The 27,683-nt window shown below is 39.7% G+C and overlaps 2 protein-coding genes across 2 annotated transcripts; one reads left to right on the top strand and one right to left on the bottom strand.

Annotated features, from left to right (window-relative positions):
* Positions 1–909: 909 nt before the first annotated feature.
* On the bottom strand, positions 910–8,660 carry LOC148065295 (pyruvate dehydrogenase (acetyl-transferring) kinase isozyme 2, mitochondrial-like). The gene is made up of 11 exons (XM_087809332.1): positions 8,498–8,660; positions 7,494–7,635; positions 6,562–6,633; positions 6,313–6,500; positions 5,924–6,013; positions 4,518–4,595; positions 4,372–4,448; positions 3,340–3,438; positions 2,812–2,922; positions 2,630–2,743; positions 910–1,671 (listed from the first exon to the last, which is right to left on the bottom strand). The coding sequence occupies exons 1-11, from the start codon at positions 8,625–8,627 to the stop codon at positions 1,528–1,530; spliced, it is 1,245 nt and encodes a 414-aa protein (XP_087665458.1). The 5' UTR covers positions 8,628–8,660; the 3' UTR covers positions 910–1,527.
* Positions 8,661–14,989: 6,329 nt separating this feature from the next.
* On the top strand, positions 14,990–23,746 carry LOC148065294 (myosin heavy chain, fast skeletal muscle-like). The gene is made up of 38 exons (XM_087808375.1): positions 14,990–15,209; positions 15,286–15,429; positions 15,515–15,671; positions 15,753–15,780; positions 15,852–15,957; positions 16,047–16,139; positions 16,219–16,282; positions 16,346–16,444; positions 16,530–16,633; positions 16,705–16,843; positions 16,924–17,042; positions 17,127–17,276; positions 17,346–17,516; positions 17,587–17,890; positions 17,972–18,036; positions 18,119–18,206; positions 18,288–18,405; positions 18,476–18,599; positions 18,654–18,790; positions 18,873–19,128; positions 19,203–19,445; positions 19,528–19,704; positions 19,792–19,937; positions 20,016–20,106; positions 20,194–20,583; positions 20,674–20,800; positions 20,878–20,996; positions 21,076–21,272; positions 21,385–21,568; positions 21,639–21,804; positions 21,886–22,010; positions 22,092–22,400; positions 22,470–22,673; positions 22,756–22,881; positions 22,999–23,169; positions 23,242–23,346; positions 23,423–23,518; positions 23,603–23,746. The coding sequence occupies exons 1-38, from the start codon at positions 15,003–15,005 to the stop codon at positions 23,744–23,746; spliced, it is 5,793 nt and encodes a 1,930-aa protein (XP_087664501.1). The 5' UTR covers positions 14,990–15,002.
* Positions 23,747–27,683: the final 3,937 nt, after the last annotated feature.

The following is a 27,683-nucleotide window of genomic DNA, read 5'->3' as shown; positions in this document are numbered from 1 at the left end:
AGATTTCCCCCACCGTCATGCTCAGCAATTGTCCTCCTCACAACTGAGCCCCCTTCTGTTCACCCTGCTATCAAATCTCAATGTGCTTTGTGGAGAGAAAGTGGGCGTCCATGTTAATACAATGTAACACAGTGGAATGACAAAGTAACGTTATGCTTGTTTTATTGAAGTAAAGGTTGCTGCAACTATTGTATCAGACCAATGCTACTGAGGCATCTAGATAATCCAAGCCACTTGCAACTGATTTTATCCTGCCTTTGCTGTTATTAACCAAGTTCTGGGCGGAACCAGAGGCTTATAAGTCCTCTCAGGACCGTTGGCATTGGCTAAACCCTTCAGCTCAAAGTTGATGCCACAGGGATCCACTTACTTAATTTACTAAAAACCTGCTTCATACAAAGACTGATTCTGTAGACCGGGTTTAAATGACACTATACTCTTATTTGGATGGAGCTTTTCTGGATTAGTTAAAGACAACTGGTGTAAAAAAAACACTTTGTTATAGTTGGTGTACACATTCTATTTCTATCTACGTAATAACTTCTAAAAATAAAGGCTTAGGTATCCTTTCCTTTTGTAAAACTAGAAGGAGCTAAGTATGGTTACCCACTAAGGGTTAATTTTCCCTTTCCAGTGTTGCCACTCAGCATTGTGTCTAAACATGAACTCTTTTAAAAACTTAAATAATTGAAAAGATGTTGGTCTGGCAGGACACACTGTGAGTGTTCTTTCAGATGGTCAGTGGTGAATAAAAAAGCAAAAACAAATCGATAACATCGCACGGAAATCTCTCTAGAAATCCATTTTTGATTTTGATCTATGTCTTTGGCAGAACAGAAAATGGTGGATTAAGTCTCATTGGTGAATAAAACAAAATGATATTCATGTAAAAAAAAAGTAAGAAAAATGTTGTGACAAGCGAGTTCATTTTTTATTGCCGTTAAATGTTTGCAACACTTGCTGACAAAAAACAAACCATAAGAAAAGAAACTTGTCTTCATAGAGGAACATTCTGTACATATACATATTTTTTACAAACATTTCTTTATCAAAAATAAAAGATTTAAATTCAAATATACAAGAGGATATAATCACACAATGAATAAAAACACACAATTGTGAATTCACATATTGTCAATATCCGAGGGGGTTTCTATGTACACACTGAAGGCACATCCTGGCATTTTTAAGGATCTAAAATAAAAACCTTGGATCAGTAACATTTAGTTTCATTTAGTTGGTCCATAAAATCCTTCAAAAAGTATTTTAAAGAGTTCAGAATGTTGTCTTGGACATATTGACAGTGGCTTATGTTAAGAGGATTTTAGATATAAAGAACAGCTGCATGTGATTTCACCTTTGGGAAATATTTACATTTGTTCATACACTTTAAAATCCCCAAATCATTACAGAGATCAGAACCTTGATGGACTGGATATAGGAAGTGTGTCAACAAGGTCCTCCTTATACTGAACTGCATCTGCTGATGTGTATCTTACACACTCCAAGTGTCCTGCAGTGACCAAATCACTTGGCCGTCCGGTAAACTGCCAGATCCAACGGCTCCTTCGAGGGAACGCACCAGTCGTCGGCTTCCAAGCTGATCTTGTAGTGACGCAGAGCGGTCTTGTTGAAGACGGGAAGTCGCTCCACCGAGTCCGTGGACAAGGCCTGGTAACACAGAGAAGGGTTTATCAGCTAAAATTGACTTGAATTGCCTTTCAGTTGGACACCTATAGAGAAAAAACTCAATTGGTCATTGATTATTATCAGTTTTTTTGGGTGGATTTTATGTTATTTCAGTTGGTTTTACTTGGTACATTTGGACTACTAGAATGGGGGGGAGGGGGTTCCAATAGATATGAACCCCACTCTCATTATAAGAAGGTAGAGAATCAAGGGAATATGATGTCATGTTTCCCATTTTATGGTCTTACGCACTCAGGTGTCCACGGTTGAAGACGATTGAGTGGCAGGTTTTTCTCATTGATAAGATTCATCTCTACCCAGAAGAATCTGCCGGTGTATTGCGTCTCCTGACCCAGGTTTGGCTTCACTTTATTCTCTCTCTCTCGATCGTTCTGTGTTTCCTGATGGACAGTTTGTAACGTCTTTTTTTAATTACTCACTCAAGTCCTTTTTTGTCTATTTTTAATTACGTATGAGACCCTGATCTTCAGCATCTGACTCCCGTCTGAGTGCTTCCTCTTTATACTTATCTTTTCGGACAGTTTTGGATTTACTTGGACTATTGTGATTAAAGACTGTTTAACTTTTCCCCAGAATCCTGTGACTGTTTCCGCTTCTGGGTCTTCTGTTTACTCACTCGTGACATTTGAAAGATTGGTTCGGTGCCGTGTATCCGTTTGAAGGGACTTTAGTCAGTCCTAGTGAAGAGAGAGCTCTGTCAAAAGACAAAGCTTTCGATGTGTTTCTATGGTTACAAACTTTGACAGTTAAAGTGGTCCTACACCTTACTAGGGTGCCTCCCTTTGAGAAGATTGCATTGATCACATGTTCTTGGTCACATTGATACCTGCTACGTAAAAAGCATCCAGTTTGGACGGTCTGTTTATGGTTTTGCCTTACATTTGTTGACCATGTTTCATATTTATTAGGATTAACTTACTTTTAGGTGGATGATAGCATCGGTGCCGTAACCCTCCATGGAGTAGAGTTGCAAATCTCCTTGGAAGTAGCGAGCGTAGAGCCTGGAGATTGGAAGTCCGTAACCAAAGCCTGCCTGTGAACAGAATCCTGGTCAGCCAAGAAAGCTAGTTGGAGTCTGGAGTTTGGCGTCATCTTGCTCACCAACGGTGCCCTGTGTTTCTCTCCAAAGGATGGTCGGGGCGCTGTGGAGTACATGTAGCTGAAGAGACGCTCTGTCTTTTTGAAAGGAACGCCGCCTCCACTGTCACTCATCTGGAAGAAGCAACACAGGTCGTGGTTAGGTGGGATCCAGGGATCAGTGCGGGTACATCCATTATGGTGTGCTACTATGTCTAGGACATACCAAATAAGGTGAGACAGACCATTACTTGTTCACTATTGGATGCAATATACATCAACATACATTTTAAAATCAACTTATTCTTCTTTAGTGACAACAATAAATAGTTAAATGAGAAACATTTGGCGACGTTAGTCAAGGTAAACAGAATGTTTCCATCATTCGGCTGCTCAGACTCATGAAATAGTCACTGAATCTATTTGTTTCAGAGGGGAAAAGATATATTTACAAAGATGAAAACTAAATAAGGAAAGAGAGTTTATTAACACTATTTGTTATTATTTGAAACATTTATTAACCTCTAGTTTCCTGAGGTACAAGTTACTAACCTTGATGGAGAGATCTTCTCCACCAACAGCGATCATAATCTTGATAGGAGGCAAAACCCTGCTTGCTTCATGGGTCTCAATTGTAGCCCGCATTGCATTCTGGGAGGAAAGATAGGACAGACTTAAATTCATGGCATTTCTTTTACAATGGAAACGTATTATACTTCAGGTGAGAATGCGACATAAAATCTGGGGTCCTGAAGACCAACACAGTGAGAGTTACTAAAAGGACCAATATGACATGATAAGGAACATAACACTTTAAATTAACACCCATTTTTAAAATAACCTTACAGTGTTTTTTAGATTTTTGAGGTTTTTTTTAATGATACATTTCTCTACCTTTCATGTAATAAGCAAAATCGACTTCTAAATGTTATTCAATAACATATTGACAGTGTTAGGAAATTAATTTTCTGTAATCTAGTATGATTTATTTGAGTTGAATCTATCCACACATGTTTTTTTCAGAACGTCAGCCGGTGTTGTGCTGAATTCAGCACTACTGCCGAGAAATGCGTACTCAAAATAAATATGGAAAACTACCTAGAGCTCTGTTGAATCTATTAGGGACAAATGGCAGGAAGATGGCCCATCTGTAAATCTTTCATTAAACAAGGATCCTATTCCGACAATAAGTATTATAATAATAATAATAATAATAATTGAATATAAGTCACATAATTTATTTCATTTACAAAATTTTGTGGAAAAGGTTCCACATTATTTATTCAGGATATTTTTTTACAATTCAGTTTAATTTATTTTAATAAATTAATTTTGAATCTTTCAATATGTAAAGAATACCATAGCGTAACATCTAAGAAGGGTAGGCTTTGTATATATATTTTATACTACTTTTTAGTATTATTTTTAACTATTTCTCAGGTACATATATAAGTAACTACAATGCTTTGCTCATAGTTCAAAATATTTTCCTTTAATAAAAAACAAAAAACTACCTCGAAGAAGAATTTTGTCCTTTAATATCCAAAAAAATCAGAGAAATCACGTTTTCTGTGTGCATTTTACCTTGAAGAGTTCAAAGAGCATGTGGTAGAGGTGAGAGGGGATGTATGAGATCCGGATGGGCTCTCCAGCTTTGTTGACTGAAACATGTGCAAACACGTCAGTTTTTTTGTTTTATTTAGATCAAGACAGACTTTTAAATGTCTCACCGTTCGTCTGTCGCAGCTCCAACTCTGGCGATCCCAGGTAATACTGCTCACACAGCATCTTGGCGCTCTCATAAGCGTCTACACATGCGTACATGGGAAATAAATATACTCTTTAACCTCAGTGATGCAACGACCAAACTGATAAAATTGCTGTTATCACCGGCAGCACCCACCGAAACTGGTTCATACAAGAACTACAGGATGTTCCGAAGTATTTGACCTGCTTTCTATTCCTTTAGACAAACAACCTCTCTTGTGTTATTCAAACCATAAAGTGTCTCAAGATGACTCTGTTGAGAGTGGACACTTACAAAAATAATACAAATACAATTGATTCAACTGGTTTGGAGTCCATCGTGATGAAATATTTATTTATTTATAGTGATGTTAAATACGTCTATAAGTCTTTGGGTATATATTTGCCAGCGAGACATTAATATAAAGGGAAATTAAACCTTTTCTGACCTGATTTGTTTAAAAAAAAAAAACATTTTAGAGTCCATGACAAGTCCATCTAATACCTAGTGTCCTTTAAGTGATCCTCAAGGTACATTTTTAAGCAAAATACTCTCATTTTATCTACAGTACGTACGACTTTAATAATGTAATTATCCTGTTTAAGGTCAAAAACATTGTCCGGCCGTCCTTCAAATCTTTTTATGTGGCCCCTTTGGATGGTTGGCTCAAATCAAAGTACATTGATTTGCATTTTTAAATTATGACCTATAAAGATTACAGTGTTTCGTAAAAGATAAAGAACCGAGATTATCTATGCTAACAATCATACAGAAACTTCCAATAACAGTAATAGTGATGTTGAAGGAGGGGATTTCTAGGTAAGTTTTTGATAGAGGAGGACAAAAACAGAATAATAATTCAGATATATTTAGCTTCCAAGAATAAAAACAATGTCGGACTCATACTTCCTGTTACAGACTGATAGTAAAGACATGTTTTTCAACCTGTGATAAAGACTGTGATTAATAGTTACATTTGACCTCACTGTGGATCCTTCACCTCCTTGATTTTGATTTGTTTGAATCAAATATTTGTCGCTTGTACAATAGACTTGATGAGAATTTAATAAAAATGCATTTAAGATATGTAACCTATTAACTGTGTTAGCTTCAGTTTATCAGCCAAGATTTTGCGTCTCTGTGTGATGTTTTATTTGTCGGGGGAACGTCCTCTATGTCCAATAACACGACCCCTGTTCAAGTGTCATATCAAACTCAACGCTGCTCCAGTAAACAGCCAGTTATGCAAGCGTTAGATAACAAGTCATGGACCAAGGGTCACTGTTTGTCATCCAAACAAAGATTGTCCAGAGTCAACTGACATGCCGGACCTGGCCCTCCTTATTCCAACACTTTCTGTCTCCGCCTCCCACCGCAAGCCCCTCTTACCTCGCGTAACCTCGGTCACGTCGCACGCCGTGTCGATGCATCCAATGGTATCAGGGTGGGCAGGGTTTCTGTTCCCATTGAAAACCAGAGCTGCATGAAAGTACAGATGGTGAAAAAAAAGGAAGCGGGAGAATACGTGTGCAATTTATTATCTGTTTGAACTCTGTCACTGAAGCCAACAAATCAAAAAAAAAGAATTTGTAATTATATAATTCATACTAAATTATTTGCAACCTTGTCAACCTCGACAGAACTATGTCATCTTTTCTTAAGTTCGTTCAAAATTTCATTTATTTATATAAATAATTATCAAAAGGAAGTTGTTTTGGTTCATAAACTTGAAGCCTAAATGTCAGTTGTCATCTGCATATGTGTGGGGATCAACTCACTGTGTTGGTTGATGAGCATACGGATGGAGATGCGGCTCGTGTAGAAACGATCCAGGAAGTACTGCATGTTGTGATCGGTGACCGGGTCGTGCTGACCGAAGGCATCCTTGTACTCAATGACCCCCTGGGCCATAGTGGGCACCACCTCGTTGTGCCGGTTCCTTATGCCCTCCAGCACGTCCACAAACCTGAGGTTGATAAGCGTTAGGTCCATCCGGTCCAACACTATGTAAATACACGATCACTCACGACTCCAGAGTGCTGTGGTCATCTGGGTTCTTGTCCAGGAATTCTAGGATTTCTATCAGGCTCTGGATGTACCTGTAAGATACACGGACCATTTAGTCTTTAATATTCTGTCACTACAGTCAGCTGTTAACAACAAAATCTAGCATTAGCTACACACATACGTTTCCTCTTTCTATCAAGACCCTGGTTCACATTTTAGTTTAGATAAACAAATGACCACAAACACTTCAAACACACACACCCCAAAATTACATTAGTAACACAGTAACCCCTTATTGATATATTATATTATTATATCTATTTATTCATAAATACATAAATACATGTATACACATATTTATAGTACTTAAATACAATTCTACATTATCATCATTTATACCGAACAAATTCATAAATAAATACAATATACATTTTAATAAATATTCTATCATATTGTACACACCAAGACACTATGTTTAATATCCTACCACACTATATTATAAAGCTACTAAGCTCCTTAGGGACATTCAAAAAGTCACACATGAGGCAAGAAAGAATCTCATGTGAATGAGACAATATAGTTTTTGGGAATTATTTTACAAAATTGATCATAAATGAAATGTTTTTTTATTGGAAATTCATAGTAACTTTTATATTGCATATTTTTGTTGCATTTTCAGCCATGATTCCTTAATGTGGCTCTACATACGTCTTTATAATCTTAAACAATGTTTACATTATTAATAGATTTCCCGAAAGAGATCGCCACAGGGATTAATAAAATCTATCTAATGTAATCTAATGTAATCTAATATGAATAAGTGACTAAACCAATGTTTTGATGGGATGTTTTAAAAAAAAGTTGTATTTGCCTCATCATTTCCTGATAATAACAACTTCATGAATCTGTCCTAACATGACTGTGATTATTATTGAATATAACATGAGCTCACCAGCTCTGAACCAGCTGGACGGAGGATGTGGCCAGAAGAGCATCAGGCAACAGGTTTATTTCCTTCATGATGTTGGACAATCTGACAGGAAGCTCTTGTCTTAGGAAGACGAACGATGTTCGCTCACATGCGTTGATAGAACCTGAAAGACAGAGAACAACATGATTTGTTTCGATCGTACTTTCCATGTACTCTTAATCCGCCGTCTAAAGTCATGATTATTGACTATTTCTTAGCTCATTCGTGCTAATTCTTTGTGTTACATAAGCATCCACACCCAGAGAGGGTCAGGTCAGCAAGTTGGACCGATCGATGTTGATCACTGTCCACAGTCCAACCTCACCCTGATAGTCAGAAACTGTCTACAGTCCTAATTCTCAGTGTAAATATTACAGTACACTCGGCTAAACTGCAGATTTTTACTTTTAACTACATTGATTCAGTCAACCAACCACTAAAATAGTTTATAAAAAAGATAGATTAACCCTGTTATCACCTACAACTAATTTAACATCAGGGTTCCTGCACCTTAAGACAAATCGAAATCAAAACTTTAAAAAAGTTTACTGCCATTTGAAAATCAAAATAATACTTGCTCACTGATTTCCTTACATAGTGATAGAGACAATTTTACCCAAATGTTTATTTAACAAAAAACATGATAAAACATGAAAAAAACAACTTTCCAAAATAAAAACATAGTCAACAATAGAAATGTTACCAAATATTTAGAAATTTGAAACTAGACCTTATTAAACCATGAGTTCAAATTTACATTTAAGATGTTTGTGTGTAAACAAAATGATGTAAAGAGAAATACCCATTAACTAATTTTTTTTAGATTTGTGGAATTAATTCGTTTAAAGATCCACTGTAACCCTGTCAAACATGTCGATTAAATAAAGAACACATACAGTCATTTGAAATAAACAAATCTTTATAAAAGAATCAATGTGCTCACATGGTCAACACCCAGACTTGTAACGTCATGGATCAGAACTCACCGAAGTCGAGGAACTGCTTCATGGAAAGAGGAGAAGGAGAGAATTTGGCGAAGTGGTCCACATGTTTAGGAAGGTTGGCCAGAGTCGCGGCTCTCACCATGGACCGGACAAGGTTCATCTTGCTGCTCATCTTCGCAGTTTAAAGTAGAAAACTTCAACCATCACAAAGTTATCCACAGAAATGTGTGTAAGAGTTTAAGAACGGCTCCACGGTCTAGTAGGACAGATCGCTAGCCAATCAGAGCGCGCCCCGACCCTTCACCGTCCAATCATAGCGCGTTTATAGCCACAGCTGATTGGACCGCAGAAGAAAGTAAACAACGTGAGTGTCACTGCAGCGTAGGATGGAGTTTACGTAACGTTCATCTCTGATAAACAACCCGGACGGAAACATTTGGTACTTAAGGTACATGTTCCATCACCACAAGTGTTTAGTGTTGATGAGGATGAGCGGACGTGTCATATGACTGTTGAAACCCCATTGAAAACACACTCAAAACAACAACACAGTGTTTTTCAAAACGCGACACACGCGAAAAACAATAAATCATCTTTATTTATTTTTTCTATTTATTATTGCGTTTATTTGACGTTATTATTTTTATTATTGCTTATTTAAAATAATTATTTTTAATTGTTTTTTTGGTTATTTAGAATCAGAATCAGAATCAGAATCCTTTATTGTCCCGTGAGGGGAAATTCGGTTTAACAACAGCAATATGCCAAAAAAAATAAAACACCCAGAAATAAAATATTAAAAAGAAAAGAAAAAATCTAAATAGAATAGAAAGTAAATCTGCACTATATTATATACACAATCATATTTACAAAAATAACAAGAAAGGTGCAGTTAAATAATTATCTTGGTGTGTTCTTGTTGTGGAGTCTGATGGCAGCAGGGAGGAAGGACCTGCGGTACCTCTCCCTCACACACCGGGGATGGAGCATCCTATCACTGATGGAGCTCCTCAATGCCCTCAGTGTGTGCTGGAGAGGGTGAGATAAGTTCTTCCTCATGGAGGCCAGCTTGCTCTGTATCCTCCTCCCAGACACTTCCTCCACAGGATCCAGGGGGCGCCCTAGGATGTAACCGGCCTTCTTAATAAGGCTGTCCAGTTTAGCCTCATCCTTTGCTGTCATGCTGCTCCCCCAGCAGACCACACCGTTGAAGATGGCAGAGGCCACTACTGAGTCATAGAATGACTTCAGGAGTGACCCCCGGACACCAAACGACCTCAACCTCCGGAGCAGGTAGAGTCTACTCCGCCCTTTTTTATAAAGAGCAGCAGTGTTATCCACCCAGTCCAGGCGGTTGTTGAGGTGAACACCCAGGAACTTGTAAGTCGTGACAATCTCAATGTCCTGTCCCTGGATGTTCAGTGGTTAGGGGGAAATGGAGGGACACCGCCGGAAATCCACAATCAACTCCTTAGTTTTGCTGGAGTTGATCTGGAGGTGGTTTTCCAGGCACCAGTCAACAAAGTCCTGGACAAGTCCCCGGTACGACCCGTCATCCCCGTCCTTAATGAGGCCGACGATGGCGGAGTCGTACGAGAACTTTTGCAGGTGACTGGTGGGAGACAGGTGTTGGAAGTCTGCAGTGTACAGTGAAAAGAGGAACGGTGCCAACACTGTTCCCTGGGGGACCCCTACACTGCACAGTACAGTCTTCGAAACACCATCCCGGGTCCTCACGAACTGTGGACGGTTGGTGAGGTAGTCCACAATCCAGTCCGTGAGGTGATTGTCAGCTCCAGACAGCTCCAGCTTGTCCCTCAGGATGTCTGACCTGATGGTATTGAAAGCACTGCTTAGATCCAGGAAAAGGATCCTCACAGTGCTTCCAGGCGACTCCAGGTGAGAAAGTGCTCGGTGGAGAAGGAAGATGATGGCGTCCTCCACGCCGATGTCAGGTTTGTAGGCAAACTGCAACGGATCCATGGAGGAGCGCACCAGAGGACTCAGGTAACCAAGGACCAGCCGCTCCAGAGCCTTCATAAGGTGGGATGTCAAGGCCACAGGTCTGTAGCAGCTGGGATCCTTAGGGTGCTGAGTCTTCGGCACCGGTACCACACATTTATTCTCTAATTATGTAATGTGCTTGTATGTTTCATATTTTTCTTGTGAACTGCTGAAACAATTCAAATGTTCCCTATAAAGGGAGCATAATATTACATCAATCGAACAATTAATCAATTAATCAATCAATCAATCAATCAATCAATCAGCTTGTTAACCTGGGGAACTAGTTTAAATTTGCAAAATAGCAGTGTCATATGAATTCTGGGGCCGACGTTCATTACATACAACATGTGTCAGTAAACCTTTGGAGTAATTATTATTACTGACTCATTTAAGAAACATCTTAAGACGTTTCTATTTGTTCAGGCTTTTCCTTGATTTTCTGGAACTCCTGTTGTGTTCTCAGTTTTATCTTGATCTTTAAAATATATACTTTATTGAATATTGTTTTGATTGTTTAAGCGCTTTGTGACCCTGGTCTGGAAAAGCGCTATACAAATAAAAATTACTTAATTACTTACTATTGGTATTATCATTACTATTTGCAATTTTTAGGGAAGGCTTAGACCAGTTATGTTTTCATTGGCATATTTCGTTTACTGGTCTGTTTTGGTCTTGACATTCTGCTGCGAGCCAGAGGAGGAGAAGGCTTTACATGACAAAGTGAGTCTTTTTCATTCTTAAAGATATACTAATGTAAAAATCGTCTGAAATCACGGAAAAACAAGAGGTTACGAGAGCAAAAGCAAAAAACATTTTTTTTCCAGCCAGCAATAATTACTCCCGCTTTTTTTTTTAAACAACTTGTACATTGGAATTAGAGACTTCTGGGATTGATGACCAATCACAGCAGAGTGGGTGTGGTTATGGTAAACGATTTTTTAACTCTAGATAAATAAAGCATTTTCAGTGGGCGGGGCTTACGCATGTTTTCTAATGTAAATATTTAAATGAAAAGAGAGTTTTGTACAAACAGACACATACTGATGAGTACAATGGAAGTCTTAATATATTTAAGAGACACTTAAATCAACACGTTAGTTGCTCTTTAAACGAATGAATAAAACATTAAATAAACTTGAGCTAAAAGCTCTTGTCTGATAAATGGCTGAGAAATGTGTTTGATCACCAACAAGGGGTTAAAACTCTTTAACATAGTTTACTCCTCAGAATGTAACACAGTTAAAAAAATAAAAAGTAAAATACAAATCAAAAAATTACAACAGACACAAATTTCTGTCTGACTCTCACGCCTTTAACAAACAATTAGATGTTTAAAGTAAGTAAGTAATTGTTATTACATCTCAATAGGTTATTAAAATGTGGAAGAAGGTTAATTTCAATAGTGTTCACTGGCACAAAAAGGGAGGTCGGGTTTAAACAATTTCAATAAAGTTTTACCTTACCTTACCTTAACACCATCTCTTCAAGTCATTTGTTTATTTTGGCAGCAGGATACCACCCTACTCAAGGTTACAGCAGCAGTGAAAGTGTCACAGACCACCTCAAACCAGTATAGAAGAGTTGTTCTACTAGTTATTAGTCGATGTATCATCACAAGAGTTGTCAATATATTTTATGAAGGTGTCATAGATCAGAGAGATTCAACTCTGAATAACAAAAAGTCCTCCCTACTGATGCCCCTGAAACCCGCCCCACGGAAAGATTAAGATAATCTGCTACGGCGTTTGAAGGAATCTGCTTTGTTCTTTACAGATGACGCGCTTCTGTTTGCTTCATCAGTTATGCAGATGCTGCCATGATCTTTGGTGCACTGGAGGGATTAAAGTTTGTCAGATGGCCCAAGAACGACTTGGGGTCAAACAAGGAAAAAAAGGAAAGTGTGGAGAGGAATGTCGGGTCCTCCCTGTGGTGACCCTGTGACCCTAACCCCGAATTGGCACACGAAGAGGAAGGTGATAAAACAGGTGCGAAAACAGCTGAAATTAAGTTTGACTTTGAGTTTAGTCTAGAATGTCAGAATTGTGTTGGTTTGTTTCAGATATGAACTTATCTTAATTCTTAATTACATTACCAATAATATTTAATCACCTAAACAACATAAAAGGTGTTATCCTTCGTTGAGAAATCAATCTCAAATCTGAATAATAAGAGTACAAATGTTCTTAAAAACACATTATTTAAGTACAAGGGGAGGTTCAAATGTAATACATTAAAAGACTAATATACGTATTTAATTTAAGCAAGGCAAACAACTTCAATAACAGGTTTTATGATAACATGTATTGCTGTCTTGATGAGTTGGAGGGAAAAAAAGAAAAGGAAATTAATTAAATAATATGACCAACTGATTTTTAATAGTTGTGCATGAATAACTAAATAATTATAACCAAACACATTTGATGACTGAAACTGAACTCATATAATATATCATGGCATCATTTTTATCGGATACAAATTCTATTAATTTAGATTCACAACCAATAATAATGAGTTGACATGAATGTTCCTTAAGGACAGATAAGTTTATACTCGTTGATCATTTTGACGACACTTAATACATGTTTGATTGCAGTTGAAAATTGTTTAGATAACTATTCATAAGGGATTTAATAAATTCCATAATTGCTTAATTAAAGTTGTCAATTGTTTGACTACAGTTAAAATATGTTACATTACAACTAAGAATTGTCTGATTAAAAATCCTGATTCTTTTTATTACAGTTCAGTTAAAAAGGGTTTGAATACTGTTGAAACACTTGTTGATTACACTTCAATATTTTTTATTAATAATAATTGAACGTATACAATTAATAATAAACAATACAACTAATATGAATGATTTCATGTGAACAAACTTGACGATAAAAAGAAAAGAAGAAAGTTAAAAAATACACACCAGCAGTCTGAAATTCTATATCTTGCCATAGTGGCTGGAATCTGATCCCTGTATCCGTCCTCTTGTTCCAAACAGTCACAAGTCACGACCATTCTCCACCATATTTGGAAGGTGAACCACTTTTAACTGTGCTGTGTCAGCAAGACCAATCAATATAAGTACTGCCGCTCAAGACAGAAGCTGAGAGAAGAAGACCAAGGAGCTCCAGTTGGTGGTAAAACTACTTTTTATATATATCAAAAATATTATTACTGTACATTAACTGTTATGTATTATGTATTTATTATGTAATCTGTCTGCATCTTTGATGAGGACTACAGATGGAAAGTACCATTGTGCTTAATCTGGTGCAGCCATATTTTTAATGTAACTTCACATTGTCCTTTTAAAATAAACTGAACTGAACTAAACATACTTAATAAATTAATAATATGATAAAGGGAAAGAGCATATCCTTATGTTAGCATGAACAAATATTAAAGGGATTTCATTCTTCAATATTTGCTGCTACATTATAAATAACCAAACTTTTTTTTTTTTTTTGCATTTGAACAAGGACGCACAGCAAGTACCAAGAAGGGGTTCAGGTAAGAAGGCGTACTAAATAACGATTGTATGAATATTTGAAATTTAAAAAAAAGTTTAAAACTAAGGAATATGAATGAGGAATATGGAATAGCAAAATGAATACTTTCTTGGCTCTTTGTCGTCCTGTCATAGAGGAGAGAGGTACACAAAGTGTTCAAAGAGAGGTTGAGTCAGTACTTGGGTGACTTAGGTCAGTCTGTCAAACTGAGCCTGAGAAACCTGGGTGTTGTATTTGATAAAGACATGTCTCTTGTTCAACACTGCAGAAAACTGACCAGAAACTGTTTCCTTCAACTGAGATAAATCTCTAAACTTAGGAAAATGTTGTCGGAACATGATCTGGAGCTTGTAATGCGTTTGTTTCTTCTCGTCTGGACTATTGTAACAGTTTGTTTTCATGTCTTAACAAGAAGGAGCTGTCTCTCCTGCAGTTGATTCAGAACTCTGCAGCGAGAATTCTGACCCGCTCAAGTAGAAGAACTCACATTTCTCCAATCCTTAAAACCCTTCACTGGCTTCCAGTTTCTTTCAAGATCAACTTTAAAATTCTGGTTCTTACTTTCAGAGCTATTCATGGTCAGGCTCCTCCTTACATGACTGATCTGATCCAGCCTTACACCCCAGCTCGGGCTCTGAGGTCTGTGGATCAGAATCTACTTATGGTTCCACGCACACGGCTCAGGACCAGAGGAGAGAAATCTTTTCAGGCTGTTGCTCCTAAGCTTTGGAACGATCTTCCTCTCTCTTTGCGCTTGATGGAGTCTACTGACTCCTTTAAGAAACACCTTAAGACGTTTCTATTTGTTCAGGCTTTTCCTTGAATTTCTCAAACTCATGTGTTGTTCTCAGTATTATCTTGATCTTTAAAGTATGTACTTTTTTGAGTATTGTTTTGATTGTCTAAGCGCTTTGTGACCCTGGTCTCGAAAAGCGCTATATAAATAAATATTAGTTACTTACTTACTTACTTACTTACAAAAATAATCGATGTTGAATTGTGATGGACTTTGATCTCCTCAGACAACAGCCGCCACCATGAGTACGGACGCAGAGATGGCCGTTTACGGCAAATCTGCCATTTACCTCCGTAAACCAGAGAAGGAGAGGATTGAGGCTCAGAACGCACCCTTCGATGCCAAGGCAGCCTGCTATGTGGCCGACGTCAAGGAACTGTACCTGAAGGCCATGATCACCAAGAAAGATGGAAACAAAGTCACCGTCAAGATCCTGGACACAAAGGAGGTTGTTATAAATCCATCACAATAACATCTGGAGAAGGAGGTCATCAGCTCACATAATGTCAAATGTTCTGTTCCAGGAAAAGACCGTCAAAGAGGAGGATGTTTCACCAATGAACCCTCCCAAGTTTGACAAGATTGAGGACATGGCCATGATGACCCACCTCAATGAAGCCTCTGTGTTGTATAACCTCAAAGAGCGTTATGCAGCATGGATGATCTACGTAAGACAAATGAAACTAAGTTGTGTGAAAACCAACATTATCACAGGAAAAGTAATATGGGCTGTTCATTTGGTATCTCCATCAGACCTACTCTGGGCTCTTCTGTGCTACGGTGAACCCCTACAAGATGCTCCCAGTGTACGACATGGAAGTAGTCAATGCTTACAGAGGCAAGAAGCGTATGGAGGCTCCTCCCCATATCTTCTCTGTCTCTGACAACGCTTATCAGTACATGCTTTGCGGTATGTACCCGACACAACCTTAATATCCGTGAAACGTTTCCAAAGTCTGACGAGAGGATGGTTTTCTCTCTTCATCAACAGATAGGGAGAACCAGTCTGTCTTGATCACGTGAGTGTTACATTGTTCATTGAGTAATGAATTCAAACCTCAAATTCTTATCGATATCTTTTCACAACCAGTGGAGAATCTGGTGCTGGAAAGACTGTCAACACCAAGCGTGTCATCCAATACTTTGCCACCATCTCAGTTGGTGGTGACAAGAAGAAGGAAGCGTCAAAAATCAAGGTAGGAAAAAAAGACTACAGAATCAGAAAAAAACATCTGTTCCAATTAGTTATATTTTTAAATGAATTACCTATGTTGTCTTGTATTAGGGATCCCTTGAAGATCAGATTATTGCAGCCAATCCCCTGCTGGAGGCTTATGGTAATGCCAAAACTGTGAGAAATGACAACTCTTCTCGTTTTGTAAGTATACAACATGTGACACGTATCAAATCTATCCAAGGAAAAATGTGTAATTGTGTCCATGTTGTGTCCCAAATAGGGTAAATTCATCAGAATCCACTTCGGCACCTCCGGCAAACTGTCTAGTGCTGACATTGAGACTTGTGAGTCATAAAATGAAATGCATCCTTGATAAGACAAAGAGTATTGATGACCAAATCTTCTAGATCTGCTGGAGAAGTCAAGAGTTTCGTTCCAGCTTCCAGATGAGAGAGGTTACCACATCTTCTACCAGATGATGACCAACCACATACCAGGAATACTTGGTGAGTGTTGTGCATAAATTGTTGGTGTCTAATCCACAGTTTAAACTCGGAAGATGGATCATCAATGTCTGGATCTGTCTTTTAGATGTGGCTCTCATCACAACCAACCCCTACGACTTCCCTATGTGCAGTATGGGTCAAATTACTGTGGCCAGCATTGATGACAAAGTCGAGCTGGAGGCCACTGATGTAAGTTTAATCCCAAACAAGACCAAATAAACTATTGCTGACCAGGTCATGAACTCACACAACTCAAACAGAACGCCATTGACATCCTGGGCTTCAACGGAGAGGAGAAGATGAGCATCTATAGAATGACTGGTGCCGTCCTCCATCATGGCAACATGAAGTTCAAGCAGAAGCAGCGTGAGGAGCAGGCCGAGCCTGATGGCACAGAGGGTGAGATTCTCTATGATCACTTGCAGTAGACAATTGAAAGATCAACAAGACTAACTTCAAGACGCATGAATACTTTTCAGAGGCTGACAAGGTCGCCTACCTGCTGGGTCTGAACTCTGCTGACATGCTCAAGGGTCTCTGCAATCCCAGAGTGAAGGTCGGCAATGAGTTTGTCACCAAGAGTCAGACAGTGCCTCAGGTGGGTGAAATGCATGTTAAATGCAGTTGCTTTTAATTTAATGGAGTTTAAAGACGATGACTTGACTTGATGTTGATATGTTAGGTGAACAACTCTGTGACCGCTCTTGCTAAGTCCATCTATGAGAGGATGTTCTTGTGGATGGTCATTCGTATCAACCAGATGTTGGACACCAAACAGCCAAGGCAGTTCTTCATTGGTGTGCTGGACATTGCTGGTTTTGAAATCTTTGATGTAAGTTTCAATCAATCCAGGAAGATAAGAACATTGAAATTTAATGGTTGTTTGCGATATCCATGACAGTACAACAGCATGGAGCAGCTGTGCATCAACTTCACCAATGAGAAGCTGCAACAGTTTTTCAACCACACTATGTTCGTCCTGGAACAAGAAGAGTACAAGAAGGAGGGTATTGTCTGGGAGTTCATTGACTTCGGTATGGACTTGGCTGCCTGCATTGAGCTGATTGAAAAGGTGGGTAGAAAACAAACCTCAAGTATGCATGTTTATAACTACATCTATCTCAACATACTTTCCTCCTTAGCCCATGGGTATCTTCTCCATCCTTGAAGAGGAGTGCATGTTCCCCAAGGCTACTGACTCTTCTTTCAAGAACAAGCTGTATGACCAGCATCTTGGCAAGAACATCGCCTTTGAGAAGCCTAAGCCAGCAAAGGGCAAGGTTGAGGCCCACTTCTCTCTGGTCCACTATGCTGGAACTGTGGACTACAACATCTCTGGCTGGCTGGACAAGAACAAGGATCCACTGAACGAGTCTGTTTTGGGGCTTTACCAGAAGTCTTCTATTAAACTTCTAGCAAGTCTTTATCCTCCTGCTGCCCCTGAGGGTAAGCAAAATAATGTTTAAAAATTGGTGCATGAAAGTGCGGGATAATAATAACATCATAATCAAATCCCTGTTATAACAGAGACCAGCAAGAAGGGAGGAAAGAAGAAGGGTGGTTCCATGCAGACCGTGTCCTCACAGTTCAGAGTAAAGTTCAAGTTCTAACTGTTTGGAGATACCTTATTGTTAACATATGCAAATCACAATTGCTAATGAGTGCAACCTTTAGGAGAACTTGGGCAAACTGATGACCAACTTGAGGAGCACTCACCCCCACTTTGTGCGTTGTCTGATCCCCAATGAGTCCAAGATTCCAGGTGAGAATGATTTGTGTTTTTGACTGCTACTTTCTGATTTCAATGTCAGTGACTCACTGAGTATCAACCTTCTTGAAATAGGTCTGATGGAGAACTTCCTGGTCATCCACCAGCTCAGGTGCAACGGTGTGCTTGAGGGTATCAGGATCTGCAGGAAAGGTTTCCCCAGCAGAATCATTTACGCTGACTTCAAGCAGAGGTATCCAAACCAAACGGGTTTGATATGTTTGTGAAAATTAGATACTGGTACCAATTGTTGTTGTACTCAGATACAAAGTGCTGAATGCTGGCGTCATCCCTGAGGGTCAGTTCATTGACAACAAGAAAGCTTCTGAGAAGCTGCTCGGTTCAATCGATGTCAACCATGACGAGTACAGATTTGGTCACACCAAGGTACGTTTACGTGCAGAAAGTGTAACAGTTGTCTAAACGATGTTTGTATTTCAGGTCTTCTTCAAAGCTGGTCTGCTCGGTACTCTTGAGGAAATGAGAGACGAGAAACTTGCTAATCTGGTCACAATGACTCAGGCACTGTGTCGTGGTTACCTCATGAGGGCAGAGTTTGTGAAGATGACAGCAAGAAGGCATGTTTACTGAAAACATTGTTGAACAATAGATAAAAACAAAGATATGCTTAAAATGATCTTGTCTGATTTAAACTTACAGAGATGCCGTCTACACTATCCAGTACAACATCCGCTCCTTCATGAATGTCAAACACTGGCCATGGATGAAAGTGTACTACAAGATTAAACCTCTGCTGAAGACTGCAGAAACTGAGAAGGAGCTGCAACAAATGAAGGAGAACTACGAGAAGATGGCATCTGACTTGGCCACTGCTCTTGCTAAGAAGAAGGAGTTGGAGGAGAAGATGGTGTCTCTTCTGCAGGAGAAGAATAACCTGCAGCTGCAAGCAGCATCAGTGAGTACTACTTGGACTGATATCAATGCTGGATTGATGATCTCAACCATTTTACCTGTGTTATTGATTCTCAGGAATCAGAAAATCTGTGCGATGCTGAGGAGAGGTGCGAGGGTCTTATTAAGAGCAAGATTCAGCTGGAGGCCAAACTCAAGGAAACTACTGAGAGGCTGGAGGATGAAGAGGAAATCAATGCTGAACTTACTGCTAAAAAGAGAAAGCTAGAGGATGAATGCTCTGAGCTGAAGAAGGACATTGATGACCTGGAGCTTACCCTGGCCAAGGTGGAGAAGGAGAAGCATGCCACTGAGAACAAGGTTTGTAAATGTTTGACTTTTCAGACAGTGAACTTACAACACAATACAACACAACGTTGAACATTGTCATTCTTCAATGTAGGTGAAGAACCTTACTGAGGAGATGGCTTCTCAAGATGAAAGCATTGCTAAGCTCACCAAGGAGAAGAAGGCTCTCCAGGAGTCTCACCAGCAGACGCTTGATGACCTGCAGGCAGAGGAAGACAAAGTCAACACTCTGACCAAGGCCAAGACTAAGCTTGAGCAGCAAGTCGATGATGTATGATGATGAACTGACAATTAAATTTGTCATCATTTATCTACGGTACTAACAAGTTCTTGAATGTCCACAACTGTTGTTATACAGCTTGAGGGTTCTCTGGAACAAGAGAAGAAGCTGCGTATGGACCTGGAGAGGGCCAAGAGGAAGCTGGAGGGTGACTTAAAACTGGCTCAGGAATCCATCATGGATCTTGAGAATGACAAGCAGCAGTCTGACGAGAAACTTAAAAAGTATATTAAGGATCTCTAAAGATCACACATGAACAATTCTCATCTGACTCTAACTGGGTTATTTGTTCATGTTCACAGGAAGGACTTTGAAGTCAGTCAGCTGCTCAGCAAGATTGAAGATGAACAGTCAATGGGTGCTCAACTTCAGAAGAAGATCAAGGAACTGCAGGTCAGTGTTGAATGAGATTTACGTTGTTTGCACTCACACACATTGAAAACTTTGATTTAGTTCACTTAAAGAGATTTTTCTGAACAGGCACGTATTGAGGAACTGGAAGAGGAGATTGAGGCAGAGCGTGCTGCTCGTGCCAAGGTTGAGAAGCAGAGAGCAGATCTCTCCAGGGAACTTGAAGAGATCAGTGAGAGGCTGGAGGAGGCCGGAGGTGCCACTGCTGCTCAGATCGAGATGAACAAGAAGCGTGAGGCTGAGTTCCAGAAGCTGCGCCGTGACCTTGAGGAGTCTACCCTTCAGCATGAAGCCACTGCTGCCGCTCTGCGCAAGAAGCAGGCTGACAGCGTCGCTGAACTGGGAGAGCAGATTGACAACCTTCAGAGAGTAAAGCAGAAGCTAGAGAAGGAAAAGAGTGAATATAAGATGGAGATCGATGACCTCGCCAGCAACATGGAGGCTGTCGCCAAAGCAAAGGTTGATCATTGCTTTTCATGTGAAGACATCAAGAAAGAGCCAGAATTAAGTTTGTGTTTGTATTTGATCGATACCATTCTTTCACTATAGGGTAATCTGGAAAAGATGTGCCGCACACTTGAGGACCAAACTAGTGAACTGAAGACCAAGAATGACGAAAACGTCCGTCAGCTCAATGACCTGGGTTCTCAGAAAGCTCGCCTGTTGACTGAAAATGGTATATTACCTGAGTTTTCCAAAAACCAAGCTAACATGTACATTTGCTAATAATGTAAAATATCTTGATACCACAAGGTGAGTTTGGCCGCCAGGTTGAAGAGAAGGAATCTCTAGTCTCACAGCTGACCAGAGGTAAACAGGCATTCACTCAGCAAATCGAGGAGCTCAAGAGGCAAAATGAAGAGGAAGTGAAGGTAAGGAATCCCAAATGGTGGAAAACACATTTTTATGGGTGATATCAGTGTATTCCACGTTGTCTGCTTCTTTCTTCAGGCCAAGAATGCTCTTGCCCATGGACTGCAGTCTGCCCGCCATGACTGCGATCTGCTGAGGGAGCAGTTTGAGGAGGAGCAGGAGGCCAAGGCTGAGCTGCAGCGTGGAATGTCCAAGGCTAACAGTGAGGTAGCTCAGTGGAGAACAAAGTATGAAACTGATGCTATCCAGCGCACTGAAGAGCTTGAGGAGTCCAAGTGAGTTGAATTTCAACTGATCGTTTATCACAAGCAGTAAACAAGAGTCATGATCCACCTTAAGTTAGGTGTTTATTGAAAAAGATTTTATACAAATGTTTCACTATAACAGGAAGAAGCTGGCACAACGTCTCCAAGAGGCAGAGGAGCAGATTGAGGCTGTGAATTCCAAGTGTGCATCTCTGGACAAAACCAAGCAGAGACTCCAGAGTGAGGTGGAGGACCTCATGATTGATGTGGAGAGGGCAAATGGACTTGCTGCCAACCTGGACAAGAAGCAGAGGAACTTTGACAAGGTACAACAATACAGTGTTGAATGAATGAAGCAGTTTGATGTTCATCTCATGTTCACGTCTTTTAAATCAGGTGCTGGCTGAGTGGAAGCAGAAGTTTGAGGAGGGCCAGGCAGAACTTGAGGGAGCCCAGAAGGAAGCCCGTTCTCTTGGCACTGAGCTGTTCAAGATGAAGAACTCCTATGAAGAGGCTCTTGATCAGCTTGAGACCATGAAGCGTGAAAACAAGAACCTGCAACGTAAGTCGTCATAACTTGTAGTCACTAGTTTAAGTAACTAAAATCATTGTGAGTTAATGTATCATGTATTTGATCCTGCAGAGGAGATCTCAGATCTGACTGAACAAATTGGTGAGACTGGCAAGAGCATCCATGAGCTGGAGAAGTCTAAGAAGCAGGTTGAGACTGAGAAGTCCGAGATCCAGACAGCTTTGGAAGAGGCTGAGGTGAGGAACATAGATCCACAGCAGAGCTGTTGAAATGGAACATAGAGGGAGTTTAGCCTGAACTTATGTTTAAATCATTAGGGAACTCTGGAACATGAGGAGTCCAAGATTCTCCGTGTCCAACTGGAGCTTAACCAGATCAAGGGAGAGGTTGACAGGAAACTTGCAGAGAAGGATGAGGAGATGGAGCAGATCAAGAGGAACAGCCAGAGGGTGACAGACTCCATGCAGAGCTCCCTGGACTCTGAGGTCAGGAGCAGGAATGATGCCCTGAGAATCAAGAAGAAGATGGAGGGTGACCTGAATGAGATGGAGGTTCAGCTGAGCCATGCTAATCGGCAGGCTGCTGAGTCACAGAAGCAGCTGAGGAACGTGCAGACACAGCTCAAGGTACACATCGATGCTGCACAAACCTGAGAACCAACTTCCCATACTAATGATGATCTTCCCCTGTAATAGGATGCTCAACTGCACCTGGATGATGCTATTAGGGCCCAGGAAGACTTCAAGGAACAAGCCGCCATGGTGGACCGCAGGAACGGTCTGATGGTGGCAGAAATTGAGGAACTTAGAGTTGCTCTGGAACAGACAGAGAGAGGTCGCAAGGTTGCTGAGCAGGAGCTGGTTGATGCCAGTGAGCGTGTTGGACTTCTGCACTCTCAGGTGAGCAACAGTAAAGACATGTATTTTTCTTTACAATCAAAGTGTATCCCTGATATTTGACCCCTTTTCCTTTTTTCTTCAGAGCACAAGCCTTCTGAATTCCAAGAAGAAGCTTGAGACTGATCTGGTCCAGATTCAGAGTGAAGTGGACGACACAGTCCAGGAAGCAAGAAATGCAGAGGAGAAGGCCAAAAAGGCCATCACTGATGTACGCATTTGTTTTGTTCAAAAACTATTTCACAGGATATACTTTATTAGAAAACATTATGAGTCGGCACATGTAAAGACACAGAGTCATTACACAATGTTGAATGTGGACTTCTAGGCTGCAATGATGGCTGAGGAGCTGAAGAAAGAACAGGACACCAGTTCTCACCTGGAGAGGATGAAGAAGAATCTGGAGGTTGCTGTCAAGGATCTGCAGCATCGCCTGGATGAGGCTGAGAATCTGGCCATGAAGGGTGGCAAGAAGCAGCTCCAGAAACTTGAATCAAGGGTAAAAAGATCTTATAATTAGATCACGATTATAACAACTTTATGCACTTATCAAGTATTTGCTTCGATAAAGGTGCGTGAGCTGGAGACAGAGGTGGAGGGAGAGCAGAGACGTGGAGCTGATGCTATTAAGGGTGTCCGCAAATACGAGAGGAGAGTGAAGGAGCTCACCTACCAGGTCAAGACCACACCATGACACTTCCACTACCCAATTTGAATCCAAACATTTTTAACAACATTATTTCAAACTACAGACTGAGGAGGACAAGAAGAATGTCAACAGGCTGCAGGATTTGGTTGACAAGCTGCAGCTCAAGGTCAAGGCCTACAAGAGGCAGTCAGAGGAAGCTGTAAGTTTATATCATAGATTTAATATCCATGTTTATTTTGGGACCCTATTATTGAATTCTCCCCCAATATCTTTTTAATTAAAGGAGGAGCAGGCCAACGTTCATCTGTCCAAGTGCAGGAAGGTCCAGCATGAGCTTGAGGAGGCTGAAGAGCGTGCCGACATTGCAGAGTCACAGGTCAACAAGCTGAGAACCAAGAGCCGCGACTCTGGCAAGGTACATCTGTGAAAGGTTTTAAGGGTCAGTGAGTTCCTTCTTTTGATCTTCATTAAGTGTCTTTTTACTTTCTTTTTCAGGGAAAGGAAGCTGAGTAAATTATAATGTGAAATTAATAAACAAATATCACCTGATGATGTCTCATGTTTGCTTTCATAAATAAACTCATAAATCAAAAACAAGAAAGGTACCTACAATGCTTTGTTAAAGTTGCGGGCTAATGTACTCAATAAACTATTGAACTCTTGACTCTTGGTTGGGAATCAAAATATAAAATACTAAATCCCCACACAGATTTGCAAATAAAGGTCTGCGCTCCTGCAACAGCATAGAAGCCGATGCATTTTGCTGGACAAGGGGCAGAGGCTCAGAACATCACCCAGAGAGAGAGAAGATAACTGTTATTAACCGGAGGTGACTTAAAGAGTGGATCTTGAGCAGCAGCTGATGTTTTCGCCAGAGATAACCACAACCTCTCTGAGACCAGACCTCATCCTGTGGTCCCTCGCAGTCAAAACAGTGGTACTAGCAAACCTTACAGTCCCTTGAGAGGGAGGAATGAAGCAGCCTTCGAAGGGAATAAGGACGAATACACCGATCTAGCAGCAGAGTGTCAAGAGGCAGGATGGTCAACCGTTTTCTCCCCTTTGTAGGCTGACTGTAGGGTTTTTATCAGATCGTCCATCTAAACCCTCCTCAGGAAGATAGTAGTGACTTGGCCAGAGCTAAAGAAGGCATCCAAGGACTTGGCTGAGGCAGTGAAATGAGCAAGTTTCTAGCTGTGGCTGAGAAGGAAGGACATGGGGAAAAGAAGGCTGTAGGGGAAAAAAGGGTCCTTGGAGTAGTTTCAGGGGCAGCAGGAAGACATCCCTGCCATTGCTCCACCACAGTTAGATATTATGGGAATAATAGGGCGAAAAAAGGGTGGAAGCGTGGCTCCTGGCTGATGACCCAACAGCTAGCCTCTTGGCACCGTTAGAGGTGAGTCAGGCAGAAATGCCCTGAATGTAGTGCTTACCTGGGGCCTCATGTACTAAGAAGTTCCTAGATCTTCTACTAAATATGTCCGTAAGCTGAAATCCAGATGATGACGCAGCACAAAAATATTCAGATGTATGAATCTGTGCACGACAAGAATTTAGGCACTTTTCCTTCGTACATCCCAATCAACATAGAATTAATTGTCCCTTTCCACGCCCTCATTTACATATTTAAATAATATTTAAATGAAGCACAGTCTTTTTCTCTACACATCAGAAAAAACAAATGAAAACATGAAGGTTAACTGGTTTAACCGTTTATATTTGTTCATTTTTACATTTCTGACATGGATCACATACTAACATTTAAATAGTGCAGACGAGCTCCGGTGTAAATGTTTATATTTTATATACACAGTTATTAACGCAAATACTTTATTTACAGACGATCAGGGGCTTATTTAAAACGTCTCAAAATGAGTTTAACAAGAATAAAAGTGTTAATCAATGACTTAAAGTGCTGAGTATTGATGATGAAGATGATGAAGACGATCTGATCTGAGTTTCACATAAATGGGTGACGCAACTGCAACACACACGCATGTTCAAATGAACAAATCACGTGAAAGTGTATTTATATAAGTGTGTCTTTCAGAGGTCGCTCCGATCACGTGAACACACGGCTTGAGCTGCTTAAATTCTGCAGCTTCACTTTGAATAAACTTTGTTTTCAGTTTGTTTTTGTTTTTTCTGAATAGCGTAAAATATCAGATTAAAATATTCATAATAAAATGATCGATGTTTTCTTAATAAGTACAGATCATTAAGTTGGTGAATGAGAACATATTAATACGTTTAATAAGTTAACTACTGTGTGTTAATTTATGTTCAATATTGATCGTTAATGTAACTCTGATGTGAACATCCGAACATGGCCACTGAGTTCTGCCAAATGGTCGAATTAGCTGATTCGGGAGCTCTATTGAGAGTTGATATATATAGCAAAAATAACTTTTTTGTGTGTAAAACCCCTTAGTACATCAGGCCCCTGATCTTCTCACTACCTTATTCTGTCAAACCTGCTTCTCTAGAACATGGAACCTATTTCAGGTATAACGTAAATGACAATGATTGGCATGAAACTGGAGGCAAATGAACGCATAAAAAATATTTCAGTCACAGTTGGAGTGATCTCAAAGTCCAAAATATCTCCTGCTGAAGGGAACAACGCTCACAATATGGGGCTTCAGCATTGTTTCTAATGGAAATATTTCAATGAGAAGAGAGTTGTTGTACAGAGACACATACTGATGAGTCCAAGATCTATTTAGGGACAATTAAATCAACACATTAGTTGCTTTTACATGAATGAATAAAACATTAAATAAACTTGAGCACTTGTCTGATAAATGGCTAAAGAAAATGTGTTTGATCACCAACGAGGGGTTAAAACTCTTAAACATCATTTACTCCTCAGAATGTAACAGTTAAAAAATATAAAAATAAAATACAAAGCAAAAAATTACAACAGACACAAATCTCTGTCTGACTCTTACCACCTTAAACCATTGTAGAAGAATTGTTCTACTAATATTTTATGAAGGTGCCATTGTTACCTAGTCTTGCTTTAAAAGAGGATATTAATTATCTGTTTTTGATGAACATCAAAAAAACGAATCTCGATCGAAATGATCCAGATTTGGAAAATCCGATTGTTTTGCTATCAAGTATCAATTAATGTAATGTAATGTAATTTTTTTTTTTTTTAAATGACCAGATCTGGATTACCTGCATTAAATTGAACAAATAAATCACAATATGGGCTACTAACAAGAAAAATAGGGAGTGATGACAAGCATTATTTATTTTTTTGACCACTCATCTGAGCCTCGGCGAATAACAAGCATTTATACACAAATAAACTGAAGATATTTTCAATTCAATTCAATTCAATTCAATTTTATTTAAAGTGTCATATCATAACAAAGTTATCTCAAGACACTATACAGTTGAAATAAGACTACAGTTGATTAAGGAAAAATAGATCCCAGCAATTCAACAGATCCCAGCAATTTTGAAATACTAATTTGGGGAAAAAGGAAAAACATCCATTAGTTAAAATAAAGAATGTTCAGAGTCCCTTATCTGAGCAAAAGCAATTCTTCCATGAAGTTTTGCTGTAGTTAGCTGAAGTTTGGGAATAAATTCAATTGTACTTACATAGGTATTGGCTAGACTTCACATAAAGGTGAGTTTAAATGGTTTCCTGAAGAGATGCATTGCATGCCTTAACCACTTGCCAGTGGAACCAGAGGGAGAATGCAACATAATACTGGCGTACATTGACCTGCACAACATTGTTACCATGCCATCCTCTTTGATTATTTTTATTAAGTACCTGAGCCTGTTGAAGGACCAGATGAATAATCTCTGTTAATGTTTTTTTTTAAATAAATATACATTGAAGAAGAAAAACATAAATATATATATTGTTTTCATGCTGAAAAGCTCATGTTAATTTAATCCAATATTAAAATCCTACTATACCTTAAAATTAACCCATTTTTAAGATTCGATCCAATCCAAAAATGGATCAGATTACCGTTGAATAACTGGCCCCAGATGATCTGATGAAAGTACAAATACAAAACGGGCAAAAAAAACTCCTCTCTACTGACGCCCCTGAAACCCGACCCAAGGAAAGATTAAGATAATCTGCTACGGCGTTTGAAGGAATCTGCTTTACTCTTTGCAGATGACGCACTTCTGTTTGCTTCATCAGCTATGCAGACGCTTCCATGATCTATGGGGCACTGGAGGGATTAAAGTTTGTCAAATGCTCAGGAACGCCTTGGGGCCACAACAGGGAAAAAATGAAGGTGTGGAGAGGAAGGCCTGGTCCTCCCTGCTGATTCAGCTGACCCTGTGACCCTAACCCCGGATTAGCACAAGAAGGGGAAGACGATATG

Source organism: Callionymus lyra, chromosome 15 (assembly GCF_982586985.1).
Source record: "Callionymus lyra chromosome 15, fCalLyr1.hap1.1, whole genome shotgun sequence".
NCBI lineage: Eukaryota > Metazoa > Chordata > Actinopteri > Syngnathiformes > Callionymidae > Callionymus > Callionymus lyra.
Note: the sequence above shows the minus strand (reverse complement) of the source record. Positions and strands in the feature narration are given on the sequence as shown.

Bases quoted from the DNA above. Each gene is read 5' to 3' on its own strand.
- LOC148065294 (XM_087808375.1), top strand. From the start codon at position 15,003: ATGAGTACGGACGCAGAGATGGCCGTTTACGGCAAATCTGCCATTTAC. The intron at 19,705-19,791 runs GTATGATGATGA...GTTGTTATACAG, and splicing joins TTGAGCAGCAAGTCGATGAT to CTTGAGGGTTCTCTGGAACA. The intron at 21,805-21,885 runs GTAAGTCGTCAT...TTGATCCTGCAG, and splicing joins TGAAAACAAGAACCTGCAAC to AGGAGATCTCAGATCTGACT.
- LOC148065295 (XM_087809332.1), bottom strand. From the start codon at position 8,627: ATGAGCAGCAAGATGAACCTTGTCCGGTCCATGGTGAGAGCCGCGACT. The intron at 6,634-7,493 runs GTGAGCTCATGT...TGTATCTTACAG, and splicing joins GTCCAGCTGGTTCAGAGCTG to GTACATCCAGAGCCTGATAG. The intron at 2,744-2,811 runs GTGAGCAAGATG...TTCTGTTCACAG, and splicing joins AGAAACACAGGGCACCGTTG to GCAGGCTTTGGTTACGGACT.